This window comes from Ranitomeya variabilis, chromosome 7 (assembly GCF_051348905.1).
Source record: "Ranitomeya variabilis isolate aRanVar5 chromosome 7, aRanVar5.hap1, whole genome shotgun sequence".
Classification (NCBI taxonomy): Eukaryota; Metazoa; Chordata; class Amphibia; order Anura; family Dendrobatidae; genus Ranitomeya; species Ranitomeya variabilis.
In genome coordinates this window covers 11,020,115-11,036,313 of record NC_135238.1, presented here as the reverse complement: position 1 = coordinate 11,036,313, position 16,199 = coordinate 11,020,115, and the positions used below count along the sequence as shown (strand labels likewise).

General features: G+C 49.2%; 1 protein-coding gene and 1 long non-coding RNA gene across 6 annotated transcripts in view; one reads left to right on the top strand and one right to left on the bottom strand.

Moving 5' to 3' along the window:
- The window catches only part of LOC143785268 (uncharacterized), a 14,588-nt gene extending 6,817 nt beyond the window's left edge, over positions 1 to 7,771 (bottom strand). Inside the window, exon 1 of the long non-coding RNA XR_013217962.1 lies at positions 7,626 to 7,771. This is a non-coding gene — a long non-coding RNA (uncharacterized LOC143785268). The remainder of the gene's footprint in view (positions 1 to 7,625) is intronic.
- On the top strand, positions 958 to 16,199 carry NUDT9 (nudix hydrolase 9). Of its 5 annotated transcripts, none has more exons than XM_077273998.1 (9): positions 7,790 to 7,884; positions 8,405 to 8,481; positions 8,631 to 8,843; positions 10,265 to 10,360; positions 11,810 to 11,896; positions 14,246 to 14,357; positions 15,394 to 15,537; positions 15,720 to 15,804; positions 15,881 to 16,199. In XM_077273998.1, the coding sequence occupies exons 2-9, from the start codon at positions 8,432 to 8,434 to the stop codon at positions 16,024 to 16,026; spliced, it is 933 nt and encodes a 310-aa protein (XP_077130113.1). In that variant the 5' UTR covers positions 7,790 to 7,884; positions 8,405 to 8,431; the 3' UTR covers positions 16,027 to 16,199. The 5 variants fall into 5 exon arrangements, with proteins under 5 accessions (XP_077130116.1, XP_077130112.1, XP_077130113.1 ...); XM_077273999.1 differs by lacking the exon at positions 7,790 to 7,884 and adding an exon at positions 8,073 to 8,091; XM_077274001.1 differs by lacking the exons at positions 7,790 to 7,884; positions 8,405 to 8,481 and adding an exon at positions 958 to 1,016.

The window sequence follows — 16,199 nt, the reverse complement described above, 5'->3', positions numbered from 1 at the left end:
TTCCTTTCTATGGTAGAATAGGCCACCCCTATCATCCAGTCCCCACAGTCACTTGCTTCCACCTCCCATGAATGCCGTCCTGAAGAAAAGCTTTTGGTGCTAAGGACCTGAACGCAATAAAATTTTTCTGGTCTTTCTGGCCGTCTTAAGTTAAGCTTTGATTTGCAGGCGTTCTTCAGGTCTCCTGAGATCAAAACGTAATCTCCAGCTGTCTTTTCATCCAGTAATATCTCAGAAGCCTCCAACAAGTGAAGTTCTTCCATTACACTTACATTAGACACGATTTTAGCCAGATTTCTATGCAAAGTCAAAGAAATGAGAACTTCATCCAGACTTTTTACTTGGTTGAAAGGTTCATCGCTCATCTTTCTGCCGTAGCCATCTGATACAGTCAGAGATTCTGGTAGCCGGCCTGTTAGGATAGTTAATGGATCAGTCATCTGACACAGTTTCTCAATATCGGATATCTGCTTTGATATATTGTCCACTTTTATTTCCAGTTCTTGGATCTGTTCGCAAAAGGCGTGCATAACTTCCTCTTCCTGCCGTGAGACCTCTCTTAAGACACGTCTTTCTAGGGCATTTAATTGTGCCCTCATATCAGTAAAGAGAACGTCTACTTGGTCCTTTATGGCTTTTGTTTTGCATTTCGTGCTTTCCATTTCTGACTCTAAGTCCTTGATTCTATTTTGAGTCTTTTCCTTCCTTAGGATTCGTCTTCTCAACAAGCCCACGAGTTTCTCTTTCTTCTTCTCAGAAGCACTTTGTAGTAGTTGCACAGTGTGTCCCTTATGGTCTCCAATTAAAAAGCAGGAGACACAGATAACCGAGTCATCTTCGGGACAGTAATACTTAAGTATCTCGTTGTGGATGGTACATTTTTGGCAACGTAATGATAAGGTGGGCTCTATTAAGACATGTTCTGGTGCATTATTGTGGACAGTGAGGTGTGTCTCACACAACGAAGCTTCACATACACGGCACGACTTCACAGCAGGGACAGAAAGATTCACGCAGTAAGTGCACAAAACCTCACGCTCTTTCTCTGTTTTTTTCTTACATTCGAAGCATTGTTCATGTTCCTGAAAGGACTCCTTCGTGCAATCTTCACAGACAACATGTCCACATTTCAGAGTCACAAGACTGGAACAAAGGTATAGGCAGGTGAAACAGGTCTGGTCTTCAACCGTTGCAGCAGATGCCATCCTGGAAGAGAACTGGCGATCCACAGACTGATCTTCTGTTTTCTTGCTAGAAATACACTCAAACTTGTTTTACCTGAATCCCCGGGAAACTTGTAAGACATTGCAATAAAGAGCTAAACTCTATTTATGTCCTGTAAATAATACAAAGGGTCATTACGGACAAGTAGCTTTATGCAATATTTGCATAAAGTCACAGGTTTTTATCAGGAGGATAAAGCCAATTGTAAATGAGGGGTTCTAGAGGCTGTTTCCTAAAAACTTGTCATTCATTGCTGTCTGTGATAGTTATCATCTTCGAAGGCAATACGCAACTTAAAATGATGATCTGAACAAAACAAGTTATTGGGGTCTGCCATGATCTGGATTTCCATTGATGGGATTCAGTTGGTTGGGACTTTCACTGATAATATAGGAAATATCATAACAGTTCTTAGTTGACGTGAAGAATTGATTGAGGTGTCAGCATGGGGCATGGTTACTTTGCAAGATGATCAGTGCTTCAATCCACCCAGACATCGGTCACAGCCTGTTACAAGCAGTGCAAAGAACAGTTTGTGGAACGTTTTACCGATTTCTGGGATCATTTAATGTATATATCGTAATATTGTATATATTACTGTACGTATCATTGTTCATTGTATATATTGCACAATAATTTTTTATGTAGGTTTTCACATTTTCTATAACAACTATGTGATTAAGACCTGGGACGGGTTAAAACGTCTTATCATCACATGTATCTCTATGCATTTTGACATGTTGTTTGTGCCTGCTATTATAATAAAATCACACGACTCAAAATTCCACGAGAGTGTGTCCGATTCCTCTATACTAAGGTCTAGGTTTCGCACAGCCTTTATCCATAGCTTGTTAGACCCTCCACAGTACGACCACTACGCTGCTCCTAACTGGCCAAGATCCAGGTGGACCAAAATAAAGGCCATGACAGACCGCCATCAGCCTCTCCAGGGTATCCAGCTCACTGCTTCTAACAGGCCATGACCAAGGTTCGGGCAGACTGAAAGGTTGGCCATCTTCTCACCCAAGAACATGACATGTGAATATTTTAATAAATATAATTTTCTTCACAACTAAGGAGAATTGTGGTCATTCCATTGTTAATGTTGGAATATTCATCCTACCACTAAGCACCGCCATTCACTAGTCCGGAGTGATAAGCATAACCTCTCTACTGGACTTCCACTGATGCCATAAAGATCTGTCATTTTGACCAAATGATTTTTCAACAGCGCCTAACAAAAAAAAAATTCTAAAACAGAGCAATTATTTTTACATGGATCGGTATCCATCAGGCTCACTTGTGTCGCAAAAAAGTACATGTCTGGTAGAAAATAGTCTAAATCGATTGTCTCATCTGTTCAAAATCTTGAGAACACGAGGATCAGGGTATTGTTTAGATGATAGTTACTGATTAACAAGTGAAATTGATCTGGTAAAAAGGAATATTTCAATTTTAGGACGATTACAGAGAATCTGCAAAAACGTATCTGTATTGTGTACTGTACAATGAGCTGTGTAACTCTTTCCATAGGGAGGATTCACACATTTGTTTTACCATTTCTTATGTGGTTTTTTTCCATCTTTTTTTTAATTGTTAGAGCAGATAGATTGAACTTTTTTTTAATCCATTGATTTTTAACAATAAGGCTAAAAACTGATGAAAAACTGAAATATTAAGTCCATCTTCCTAGTGTCATCCATGTGTCAAGAACCTGTATTTAAAACAGACGTTTCTATGAATCACTGAAACTCTATGGATCAGGACGCCGTCAGAAAAATAAAACAGCCAGCACTGGGACGTGCCACACAAATTTGGGAATGAATCCTCTTACAATAGTAAACTGCCTTGTTTTCCTACTTTTATCCTCATCTATGTTCACTTCAGCCACAAGACAGATTTGGGACCCCGCACAAGTCATCATTGGCCATAAGGGTCTAGAGCTAGATTGACAGTAAACCCTTTCTGAAGAAGCAACTACACAAAACGAGCGTTAAGGGGGCTAAAGTCCTGGTGAATATAATACGCATTCGTGATGTGATAAGTGTACCGATGCCCGGTGTGTATTTACTATGTGGGAAGAACTGTTCCTGACAAGCTGTATTTATTGCACTTTATCTCTATATACTTTCTCTTGTTAATGGAATAATTTCCCTTGTTATACATCTGGTATAGCAGGTGCCAATGTTAATAAATATTTAGACATAAGTTTCCATCTGCTTTCAGTCGGTTTGTTATTCTATTTTGTCGCCATGAGGTGGGGATATTGTATTTTACATCCTATATACCGCATTTGTACTTTTTGGCTGTGGTGTCATATGAAAACAACACACAATTCCTCCATATGGACTCACATTCAACTTCATGTTTCATGGATTATTTATTGAATATTTCATAAATAAATACTGTTCGTGCCAGTGACTTGACTTTGCAGTAGATCCCCTTTTTATTCCTGTTTTATGTTGTTTGTTATTTATATATAGGTTTAATAAAAACTCATTATTTTATACTTACCTCACTATTTTTTATTGGAGTACTTCTTTTTGGCTTTATAGATTGACAATAGCCTTATGACCAGTCATAACTGCCATAAATGAAGCCCGTTGACTGTTATGGGGCCTGTAGAGTTTGCGTTAGGTTGTCATAGAGCAGTCTACTGCTTCTTTTCTTGCCATTGCAACAGAGCCGGTGTGAAGTTTAGAAATTACCGTACCCATTAAAGGGGTTGTCAATGTCCTATGCCGGGTCTATCATTTACTTCACTGCAAGTAGAGCTGCAGTACTGGAGAACGGCCACTACATGGTGCACAGCACTGTTCTGGCTTTTTACCCTTTGTATGGAACCTGATCGTTGGGGGTGCTGGATTTAGAAACCCACCGTACAGCACTGTTCTGTCTTCATACTCTGTGTATGGGATCTGATCGTTGGGGATGCTGGGTTTAGGACCGCACCGTACAGCGCTGTTCTGGCCTCATACCCTGTGTATTGGATGATTGTTGGGGATGCTGGGTTTAGGACCGCACCGTACAGCACTGTTCTGTCTTCATACCCTGTGTATGGAATCTGATCGTTGGGGATGCTGGGTTTAGGACCCCAGCGTACAGCGCTGTTCAGTCTTCTTACCATGTCTACGGGACCTAATTCTTGGGGGTGCTGGATTTAGGACCGCACCATACAGCGCTGTTCTGGCCTCGTACCCTGTGTACGGGATCTGCTCGTTGGGGATGCTGGGTTTAAGACAGCACCAAACAGCGCTGTTCTGTCTTCATACCCTGTGTATTGGATGATTGTTGGGGATGCTGGATTTAAGACAGCACCAAACAGCGCTGTTCTGTCTTCATACCCTGTGTACGGGATCTGATCGTTGGGGAGGCTAGCTTTAGGACCGCACCATACAGCGCTGTTCTGTCTTCATACCCGGTCTACTGGATCTGATCGTTGGGGATGCTATGTTTAGGACCGCACCAAACAGCGCTGTTCTGACTTCGTACCCTGTGTATGGGATCTGATTATTGGGGGTGCTGGATTTAGGACCGCACCAAACAGCGCTGTTCTGTCTTTGTACCCTGTGTACAGGATCTGATTGTTGGGGGTGCTGAATTTAGGACTCCACCGGACAGCGCTGTTCTGGCCTCATACCCTGTGTACGGGATCTGATTGCTGGGGGTGCTGGGTTTAGGACCACACCGTACAGCACTGTTCTGTCTTCATACCCTGTGTATGGGATCTGATCGTTGGGGATGCTGGGTTTAGGACCGCACCGTACAGCGCTGTTCTGGCCTCATACCGTGTATTGGATGATTGTTGGGGATGCTGGGTTTAGGACCGCACCATACAGCACTGTTCTGTCTTCATACCCTGTGTACGGGATCTGATTGTTGGGGATGCTGGGTTTAGGACCGCACCGTACAGTACTGTTCTGTCTTCATACCATGGGTATCTGCTGCTGTTCTGGCCTCATACCCTGTGTATGGGATGATTGTTGGGGATGCTGGGTTTAGGACCGCACCATACAGCGCTGTTCGGTCTTCACACCCTGTGTACGGGATCTGATTGTTGGGGATGCTGGGTTTAGGACCGCACCGTACAGTACTGTTCTGTCTTCATACCATGGGTATCTGCTGCTGTTCTGGCCTCATACCCTGTGTATGGGATGATTGTTGGGGATGCTGGGTTTAGGACCGCACCATACAGCGCTGTTCGGTCTTCACACCCTGTGTACGGGATCTGATCGTTGGGATGCTGGATTTAGGACCGCACCGTACAGCGCTGTTCTGGCCTCATACCCTGTGTAAGGGATCTGATTGTTGGGGATGCTGGGTTTAGGACCCCACCGTACAGCGCTGTTCTGGCCTCGTACCCTGTGTACAGGATCTGATCGTTGAGGATGCTGGGTTTAGGACCCCACCGTACAGCGCTGTTCTGGCCTCGTACCCTGTGTACAGGATCTGATCGTTGAGGATGCTGGGTTTAGGACCGCACTGTACAGCGCTGTTCTGGCCTCGTACTCTGTGTACAGGATCTGATCGTTAAGGATGCTGGGTGTAGGACCGCACCGTACAGCGCTGTTCTGGCCTCGTACCGTGTACGGGACCTGACAGTTGGAGGTGCTGGGTTTAAGACTGCACTGTACAGCACTGTTCTGGCTTCGTACCCTGTGTACGGGACCTGATTGTTGGGGGTGCTGGGTTTAGGATCCCACCGTACAGCGCTCTTCAGGTCTCGTACCGTGTACTGAATCTGATAGTCGGGGGTGCCGGGTGTAGGACCTCATGGATATAATATCGGTTACCCGTCCTATGTATAGACTTTCTCTCTGGGCCCTGGACAACCCCTTGAAGGTCTTTTTACACCGGAAATCTTTGATTTCATCTTGGTAAGCGATTCCAGACACAGAAGACTGAATATCCAGATGTTCCCGTACACGATCATGCGATGTCTCACCAGCCATTACTCCTCCACATTCTCCAGCTCATTAGCGATCTCGAGGGTTCTTGTTTTCCTCAGGGACATCTTCAGGACGTCGTGTGACCTCCCCGCCGAATCTGCTGCGTGTATCGTGTGACCTCCCCGCCGAATCTGCTGCGTGTATCATGTGACCTCCCCGCCGTATCTGCTGCGTGTATCATGTGACCTCCCCGCCGTATCTGCTGCGTGTATTATGTGACCTCCCCGCCGTATCTGCTGCGTGTATTATGTGACCTCCCCGCCGTATCTGCTGCGTGTATCGTGTGGCCTCCCCGTCGTATTTGCTGCGTGTATCATGTGACCTCTCCGCCGTATCTGCTGCGTGTATCATGTGACCTCCCCGCGTATCTGCTGCGTGTATCATGTCACCTCCGCGCCGTATCTGCTGCATGTATCGTGTGACCTCCCCGCCGTATCTGCTGCGTGTATCACGTGACCTCCCCGCCGTGTCTGCTGCGTGTATCATGTGACCTCCCTGCCGTATCTGCTGCGTGTATTATGTGACCTCCCCGCCGTATCTGCTGCGTGTATCATGTGACCTCCCCGCTGTATCTGCTGCGTGTATCGTGACCTCCCTGCCGTATCTGCTGCATGTCATGTGACCTCCCCGAAGTATCTGCTGCGTGTATCGTGACCTCCCCGCTGTATCGGCTGCGTGTCATGTGACCTCCCCACCGTATCTGCTGCGTGTCATGTGACCTCCCCGCCGTATCTGCTGCGTGTCATGTGACCTCCCCGCCGTATCTGCTGTGTGTATCATGTGACCTCCCCACCGTATCTGCTGCGTGTATCATGTGACCTCCCCACCGTATCTGCTGCGTATATCATGTGACCTCCGCCGTATCTGCTGCGTGTCATGTGACCTCCCCGCCGTATCTGCTGCGTGTATCATGTGACCTCCCCGCCGTATCTGATGCGTGTGTCATGTGACCTCCACGCATATCTGCGTGTCATGTGACCTCCCCACCGTATCTGCTGCGTGTCATGTGACCGCCCCGCCGTATCTGCTGCGTGTCATGTGACCTCCCCGTCGTATCTGCTGCGTGTATCACGTGACCGACCTGTCCGCCACCTGTCGCCATCATGACAGAGCTGACATACATTACACAAAGCCGCTAGTTGTTATGTGCGCTTCTGCCACACATGTAAAATGACTGAATAGTAATTTTCCCTCCATTTTCCCACCACACACTGTAGTTTAGCCAGGAGGTGACTGATAACTAGTAGTAGAACTAGTAGTAGAACTAGTAGTAGAACTAGTAGTAGAACTAGTAGTAGAACTAGTAGTAGAACTAGTAGTAGAACTAGTAGTAGAACTAGTAGTAGAACTAGTAAGGTGAGGTTTCCATAAGTTACCTCCCTACAGCTCTGCCTCCCGGTGCCGGCACGTCCGCTCCCCGCCTCCTCAGCAGCCGCCTCCTCTCACATTTACCTCAGAACAACAAGTTCCTGTCAGAAGAACACGACGCCTCCGCACACAGCCCGCTCAGTCCGAAGCCACGACGCCCCGCCCACGGCGCCAACTGGCCGTTACCATGGAGCTAGCAGACGTAGCCGTCTGGTTTGCGCCTGCGCAGTATGTCGCCCCAACTACCTGCTTGCGCCAGTCATCTGCTCCAGGCCGGGTGCGTTGTGTTCGGGCTCCGCGCTCAGCGCCTGCTGCTTCCGACCAATCCCGGCGCTCCTGGCAGGTAAGTGGTTCCTGAGCTGCCCCTGCGTCCTATCAAAATCGCGCTCCGCTTGATTGACGTTTATTTCGACCAATCACCCTGGGAACTGCTGCTATCACCCCCATAGTATACATCCGCGCCCCTCAGCCTGCCGGCGTCATCCAGTCACCATGGTGACTACTCACTGCACTCCTAGGCCTTGGGGAGGTAACATCTGACAGCCATGGGGTAATATCATCATTTTCACCTGTTTAAACCTCCCCCGCCCACCGCTGGAATGGTCCCTTCCAGTTATTGTTTACAGAGATCATGTGACCACATCAGCCAATCCGTGGTCTTCTGCCTCTACCAGAGGCTTGTGATTGGCTGCAGCAGTCACATGGGTATCTGTGATGTCATCGCTATGGGGAAATAACCACAGACAGGAGACAGACCGCTTGTATCGGAGGTTGTACAGCAGCACAGAGTGTTTCAGCAGAGTGTTGGGGCCATGTTTTATGATGCTGTACTGATCCTGTCGCATCTTCCCGCCTGCGTCTAGGGGTGAGGTGTGTGACCGGACGTGTGGATGCCGGGTGGCGCCCTGACCGCGGCCTCCGTCACCGCTGCGCTCGTCAGGTGCGCTCATCTGTACTGTTGTAGTGCCGCCATGTGTTCTCTGTGTGTCAGGCTGCCCCGGATTTCTGGGATTGTGTTCATGCACCAGGAGGCCCTGGCTGAGCAGCTGCAGGTCCTTGTCCTGACTCGGTTGGTTCTTTTTCCCGCAGTGTCCTGTTGTCATACTGGTACAGCAGCCGCCCGCCAGCGATGGCGACTCACGTCAAGGCGTTGACCTCCCCGTACCAAGGCTCCAAGGTGCAGAGGAGACCGGTTCCCCAGGAGAAGGTCAGCTGGTCTGTAGAGTGGCCGGAGTATCAGCCCGTAGAATACACTGCCCCCTCCGTTCTCGCCCAACCTCCCTGGGCCGACCCTCCACAAAGGTGAGAGGTGCATAGAAGCCGCCAGACCAGTCCGGCTAGTCTCGTGTAGCGCTTTCTGGTAACCCCCAGGCTGGGCGGGGATTTTGGCTCTGGGTTCTCAGTGTTCACACCCGGGTCGGGGGTCTTCATCAGGAGCGTTCATCGTAGATTCCTCCTTATGACGCCCAACTATACAGCACAGCGTCCCTTATGTATAAAGCCGCTACCGTGTTCTGGGCGACGGGGACCTCTAGTGTAGAACTGTGGAACTGCCACCACCGAGCCGGCCGTCTCCTGCAGCAGGCTGACCAAAAATGATCCAAAACTGGAGCAGGGTCCCCTGTAATATTTAAAGGGGTCACACCAAGATTACAAATTATTCTCCACCCACAGATCCTGAGAATGAGGCTTGGTGTTGACTTTTTGAATGGTGCGGTGGTCACACATGCAGGTCAGCTGTCCATTCGTTCTCTATGGCACAGAGCAGTGTCAGGCTATCTCCAGTACGCTCATACTTAAGGGGGTTGGCTCATGTTTTTTTTGTCCCCCAGCAGATAAGAAGCTGGAAGGCAGAGGAGCTGTGCGTTCCTGAACAAAGAACATGAGACAACCCCTTTAAATATGTGAATGTCGGAGTCCAGGTGCTGCTCTACCTCCTTCCTGCTTGCCTGGGGGTGGGGTGTTCCTGATGATTGACAGTTCAGACCTGCGGCATCGTCCCACGCTGCACCGTACTGTGCCCTCACCCATCCCGCATGCAGAGAGCGCTTTGCCTCGGCAGCATCAGACGGGTCTCGAAGGCATGAAGCTGGCTCCTTGCTTAGGGGACCAACCACCACTGGCAGGAACTGCTCATTGCCAAGGTTACCGGCCACCTCTGCAGTCTACCAGTGGTGGTTGGCCTCCTAATCATTACGCTCTCCAATTAAAAATTCCCCTTGATTTTTGAGAACGGAGAGGATTTTTAGTAAGAGCTAAATTGTAAAGTTGCTTATTCTTCACCAGCATATTGCAATTTTACCCATTTAACAAAATTAACCAGCCCCTTTAATACATGGAGCAAGGGTGGGGGGCATGTGGGACCATGCGTCTATTCAGTTGGGGAACGCCATGGACCATCCTCAGGGTGGGTGGGGGTCCCAGTTATCAGCAGTGTATTACCGATCCTGTGGGTGGCTGAAAAAGACTAAACCATGAATGTGACTTTACAGAATTAGTCTTTTTTTTTTATTAATACTGAGTTACACCCAGAGCTGCAATCACAATTCCTCCGGCTGCTGTACTTGCTCCCTTGGACCAAGTCTCCATTGCTGAATGCTCTGTACTAACACTAAACAAGACCACATGTGTCCTGAGAGCCAACAGAAATGCAGCAGAAATGTGCCTGCAGATTTGGCTGTGACTGGAGTACAGTAAAAGATGGATCTTCATGTGTTTTGCAGCAATGAAGACTTCTGCCCCAAGTACAACGCTCTCGACGGACAAGTAGAGAGAACCAGTTTTGAAGGGACGTACGAAGTAATAGACGGATGGCCGAGGTGAGTGCGGGCGACATACGCTGGGGCGTCCTACCGAGGTGAGTGCGGGCGACATACAATGGGGCGTCCTACCGAGGTGAGTGCGGGCGACATACAATGGGGCGTCCTACCGAGGAGAGTGCGGGCGACATACGCTGGGGCGTCCTACCGAGGAGAGTGCGGGCGACATACAGTGGGGCGTCCTACCGAGGAGAGTGCGGGCGACATACAATGGGGCGTCCTACCGAGGTGAGTGCGGGCGACATACAGTGGGGCGTCCTACCGAGGTGAGTGCGGGCGACATACAATGGGGCGTCCTACCGAGGAGAGTGCGGGCGACATACAGTGGGGCGTCCTACCGAGGTGAGTGCGGGCGACATACAATGGGGCGTCCTACCGAGGTGAGTGCGGGCGACATACAGTGGGGCGTCCTACCGAGGTGAGTGCGGGCGACATACAATGGGGCGTCCTACCGAGGAGAGTGCGGGCGACATACAGTGGGGCGTCCTACCGAGGTGAGTGCGGGCGACATACAATGGGGCGTCCTACCGAGGAGAGTGCGGGCGACATACGCTGGGGCGTCCTACCGAGGTGAGTGCGGGCGACATACAATGGGGCGTCCTACCGAGGAGAGTGCGGGCGACATACAATGGAGCGTCCTACTGAGGTGAGTGCGGGCGACATACAATGGGGCGTCCTACTGAGGTGACTGCGGGCGACATACAATGGGGCGTCCTACTGAGGTGAGTGCGGACGACATACAATGGAGCGTCCTACTGAGGTGTGTGCGGACGACATACAATAGGGCGTCCTACTGAGGTGAGTGCGGGCGACATACAATGGGGCGTCCTACTGAGGTGAGTGCGGGCGACATACAATAGGGCGTCCTACTGAGGTGAGTGCGGGCAACATACAATGGAGCGTCCTACTGAGGTGTGTGCGGACGACATACAATAGGGCGTCCTACTGAGGTGAGTGCGGGCGACATACAATGGGGCGTCCTACTGAGGTGAGTGCGGGCGACATACAATGGGGCGTCCTACTGAGGTGAGTGCGGGCGACATACAATAGGGCGTCCTACTGAGGTGAGTGCGGGCAACATACAATGGAGCGTCCTACTGAGGTGTGTGCGGACGACATACAATAGGGCGTCCTACTGAGGTGAGTGCGGGCGACATACAATGGGGCGTCCTACTGAGGTGAGTGCGGGCGACATACAATAGGGCGTCCTACTGAGGTGAGTGCGGGCGACATACAATGGAGCGTCCTACCGAGGTGAGTGCGGGCGACATACAATAGGGCGTCCTACTGGGGTGTGTGCGGGCGACATACAATGGAGCGTCCTACCGAGGTGAGTGCGGGCGACATACAATGGGGCATTCTACCGGGGTGAGTGCGGGCGACATATAGTGGGGTGTCCTACCGCCTCTACAGCAAGATCTGACTTCAAGCATTTGCTTCCTTTCACAGGAACCCCACGGGGCGCACAGGGATTATAGGGAGAGGACTTTTGGGGCGATGGGGACCTAACCATGCAGCGGACCCCATCATAACCAGGTGAGTGCTGCTGCTGATACCGCTGCTGCTGCCTACCTGGCGCTCGAGTCCGACACATCGCTGATCGGGGTGACAGATTACTGGGAGGGACTGGTGAGGACCCAGTGGTCATGGTGCACATTGGCACAAATGACAAAGCTAGAGGTAGGTGGAAGGTCCTTAACCCCTTCAAGACGCAGCCTTTTTGTGTTTTCGTTTTTCGCTCCCCTCCTTCCCAGAGCCATAACTTTTTTATTTTTCCGTCAATATGGCCGTGTGAGGGCTTATTTTTCGCGGGACGAGTTGTACTTTTGAATGACATCATTGGTTTTACTATGGCATGTACTAGAAAACGGGAAAAAAATTGCAAGTGTGGTGAAATTGCAAAAAAGTGCAATCCCACACTTGTTTTTTGTTTGGCTTATTTGCTAGGTTCACTAAATGCTAAAACTGACCTGCCATCATGATTCTCCAGGTCATTACGAGTTCATAGACACCAAACATGTCTAGGTTCTTTTTTATCTAAGTAGTGAAAAAAATTCCAAACTTTGCTAAAAAAAAAAAAAAAAAATGCTCCATCTTCCGATACCCGTAGCGTCTCCATTTTTCGCGATCTGGGGTCGGTTGAGGGGTTGTTTTTTGCGCACCGAGCTGACGTTTTTAGTGATACCATTTTGGTGCAGATACATTCTTTTGATCGCCCATTATTGCATTTTAATGCAATGTCGCGGCGACCAAAAAAATGTTATTCTGGCGTTTTGAATTTTTTTAGCGATCATTTTAATCCTTTTTTAATTGATAGATTGGGCGATTTTGAACGCAGCGATACCAAATATGAGTAGGTTTGATTTTTTTTAATTATTGTTTTATTTTGAATGGGGCGAAAGGGGGGTGATTTAAAATTTTATATTTTTTTTATTTTATTCATATTTTTTTAAAACATTTTTTTTTTTACTTTTGCTGTGCTTCAATAGCCTTCATGGGAGGCTAGAACCTGGCACCAATGGATCGGCTCTGCTACATAGGAGCGATCATCAGACAGCGTTTGACAGTGGCATTTAACTAGTTAATAGCGGCGGGTGGATCGCGATTCCACCTGCAGCTATTGCGGGCACATGTCAGCTGTTCAAAACAGTCGCAACTGTAAGTTCGAAGGGCAGCGAAAGTGCGCATGCCCGAAAAAATAAATAAATAACAGCGCAGGTGCAGGGGATGCTAATGAAGGAAGAGGAGGCGGCGCGCAGAGGCCATGAGTGACGGCTGGGAGGCGTCTGGATTAGGGGGGAAAGATCTGCCCCCCTGGCGATTTCACAGGTATGAGGGAGAAATTTCAAAAGCAATTACTGCAGCAGTGCCAGGAACAAGAAGTAAAAGAGCCGCCTTGTCAGAATGCAGCATTAGTGCAGCACAAGGTGGCTCTTAAGGCCCCGGCACACATAGCGATTTACCAACGATCACGACCAGCGATACGACCTGGCTGTGATCGTTGGTAAGTCACTGTGTGGTCGCTGGGGAGCTGTCACACAGACCGCTCTCTCCAGCGACCAACGATCAGGGGAACGACTTCGGCATCGTTGAAACTGTCTTCAACGATGCCGAAGTCCCCCTGCAGCACCCGGGTAACCAGGGTAAACATCGGGTTACTAAGCGCAGGGCCGCGCTTAGTAACCCGATGTTTACCCTGGTTACCAAAAAAAACAAACACTACATACTCACCATCTGATGTCCGTCAGGTCCCTTGCCGTCTGCTTCCTGCTCTGACTGAGTGCCGCCGTACAGTGAGAGCAGAGCGCAGCGGTGACGTCACCGCTGTGCTGTACTTTCACTTTCACTTTGCGGCGCTCAGTCAGTGTGGGAAGCAGACAGCAAGGGACCTGACGGACATCAGATGGTGAGTATGTACTGGTTTTTTTTTTTTTGGTAACCAGGGTAAACATCAGGTTACTAAGTGCGGCCCTGCGCTTAGTAACCCGATGTTTACCCTGGTTACCAGTGAAGACATCGCTGGATCGGTGTCACACACACCGATTCAGCGATGTCAGCGGGACCTCAACGACCAAAAAACGGTCCAGGCCATTCCGACACGACCAGCGATCTCACAGCAGGGGCCTGATCGCTGCTACGTGTCACACATAGCGAGATCGCTACTGAGGTCGCTGTTGCGTCACAAAACTAGTGACTCAGCAGCGATCTCGCTAGCGATCTCGCTATGTGAGACGGGGCCTTTAGTCATAAACGCCTGGGGGGGTGACAGGTTCCCTTTAAAGTCTTCCTTCAACCTTAATACCTATGTTACTATGTTACCACCACTGCTACTACTCTCCACAGGTATTATGCCACAATGTGTTTTACATTTTGCTCCCCCTCCAGGTGGAAACGAGCGACTGCAGGGGAGAAGGTGCAGCATTCCGAGACAGGGAAACCTGTATTACAATTTGTATCAATACAGAGGAAGGACTGCGGCCAGTGGGCGATCCCGGGGGTGAGTGCAGAGCACATTACAGGCCCTGAGTGAGGGATGTGTGAATATGGTACCGATCAGACACACAGCTCACCGCAGGTAGGATTACACAATGTGACCCCTCTCACAGGGAGCGCTGACAGTCACCAGCAGATATAGACAGAACTACACCGCGTGCTTCTGCTTCACAGACAAGACAGAACCTGAGCACCAGGGCGTTCATAGGAAATGTCACTGACAGAAACTGGAGATGTACATCCTCTAATGTATCCCGAGATCACGGTGCAACAAGGATCAGTATCATAACTCCTATAATGCTGCCCCTATGTACAGGAATATAACTCCTATAATGCTGCCCCTATGTACAAGAATATAACTACTATAATACTGCTCCTATGTACAAGAATATAACTCCTATAATGCTGCCCCTATGTACAAGAATATAACTACTATAATACTGCCCCTATGTACAAGAATATAACTCCTATAATACTGCCCCTATGTACAAGAATATAACTACTATAATACTGCCCCTATGTACAAGAATATAACTACTATAATACTGCTCCTATGTACAAGAATATAACTACTATAATACTGCTCCCTATGTACAAGAATATAACTACTATAATACTGCCCATTTGTACAAGAATAAAACTACTATAATACTGCCCCTATGTACAAGAATATAACTACTATAATACTGCCCCTATGTACAAGAATATAACTACTATAATACTGCCCCTATGTACAAGAATATAACTACTATAATACTGCCCCTATGTACAAGAATATAACTACTATAATACTGCTCCTATGTACAAGTATATAACTACTATAATACTGCCCCTACGTACAAGAATATAACTGCTATAATACTGCCCCTCTGTACAATATATAACTACTATAATACTGCTCCTATGTACAAGAATATAACTACTATAATACTGCCCCTATGTACAGGAATATAACTGCTATAATACTGCCCCTCTGTACAATATATAACTACTATAATACTGCCCCTCTGTGTGTATCTCCCACTGTCTGTATGTTGCAGGGGATGGTGGATCCGGGGGAGCTGGTGACGGCGACGCTGCGCAGGGAGTTCTGTGAGGAAGCGCTGAACTCTCTGGAGAGCTGTGGAGAAGAGCCGGACACAGAGCAGAGGATCCAGAGCCTCTTCTCTCAGGAGCACTTGCCGGTAATGTTCCCCTGGTGGTCCCTGGCATTGTTCTCGGGGGGCGCTCGTTCTCTTGCACTCTTCAGGCTCTTTGCCTGCGACTGGTGAACGCCGCCTTTCTCTTTTTGCCTTCGTGTCAGTCTTTACTGTCATCGTCTGATGTTCAGGATGAGCTGAATTTCGTGTGTGACCGTCCATTGCAGGTGTACAGGGGGTACGTGGACGACCCTCGTAACACGGACAACGCCTGGATGGAGACGCAGGCTGTGAATTACCACGATGAGACAGGTGGGTGTCCGGGGCGGTCTCGTTACCTGCCCCGGAGCTGCATCCTCTGATGCCCGTGTTTGCCCTCTCCCATCAGGGCACATCCTGGACCAGTTGGCCTTACAGGCTGGGGACGACGCTGGCAAGGTGCGGTGGGTGGACGTCAGCGGCAGCTGCAGCCTCTACGCCAACCATGCCCAGTTCCTTCAGCTAGTGGCAGAGAAGAGGGGCGCCCACTGGTAGCCGGCAGGACTGCTTGCCCATCTGGCACCTGGTGAAAGCCACGTTCTGCCCATCCTGTGGGTGTTACCAGCGTCTCCAGCACTCCGTCACCTCGGCAGTGGGTTCACCATCCGCCCTCGGAGCAGACATCCGTCATCGCCAACCTTTGGATTGTAATAAAAGAAGTTTCCTGA

Excerpts from the sequence above, each read along its gene's own strand:
- NUDT9 (XM_077273997.1), top strand. The coding sequence starts at position 7,772 with ATGTCGCCCCAACTACCTGCTTGCGCCAGTCATCTGCTCCAGGCCGGG. Across the intron at positions 14,358-15,393 it reads GCCAGTGGGCGATCCCGGGG|GGGATGGTGGATCCGGGGGA; the intron begins GTGAGTGCAGAG and ends TGTATGTTGCAG. Across the intron at positions 15,538-15,719 it reads TCTCTCAGGAGCACTTGCCG|GTGTACAGGGGGTACGTGGA; the intron begins GTAATGTTCCCC and ends CGTCCATTGCAG.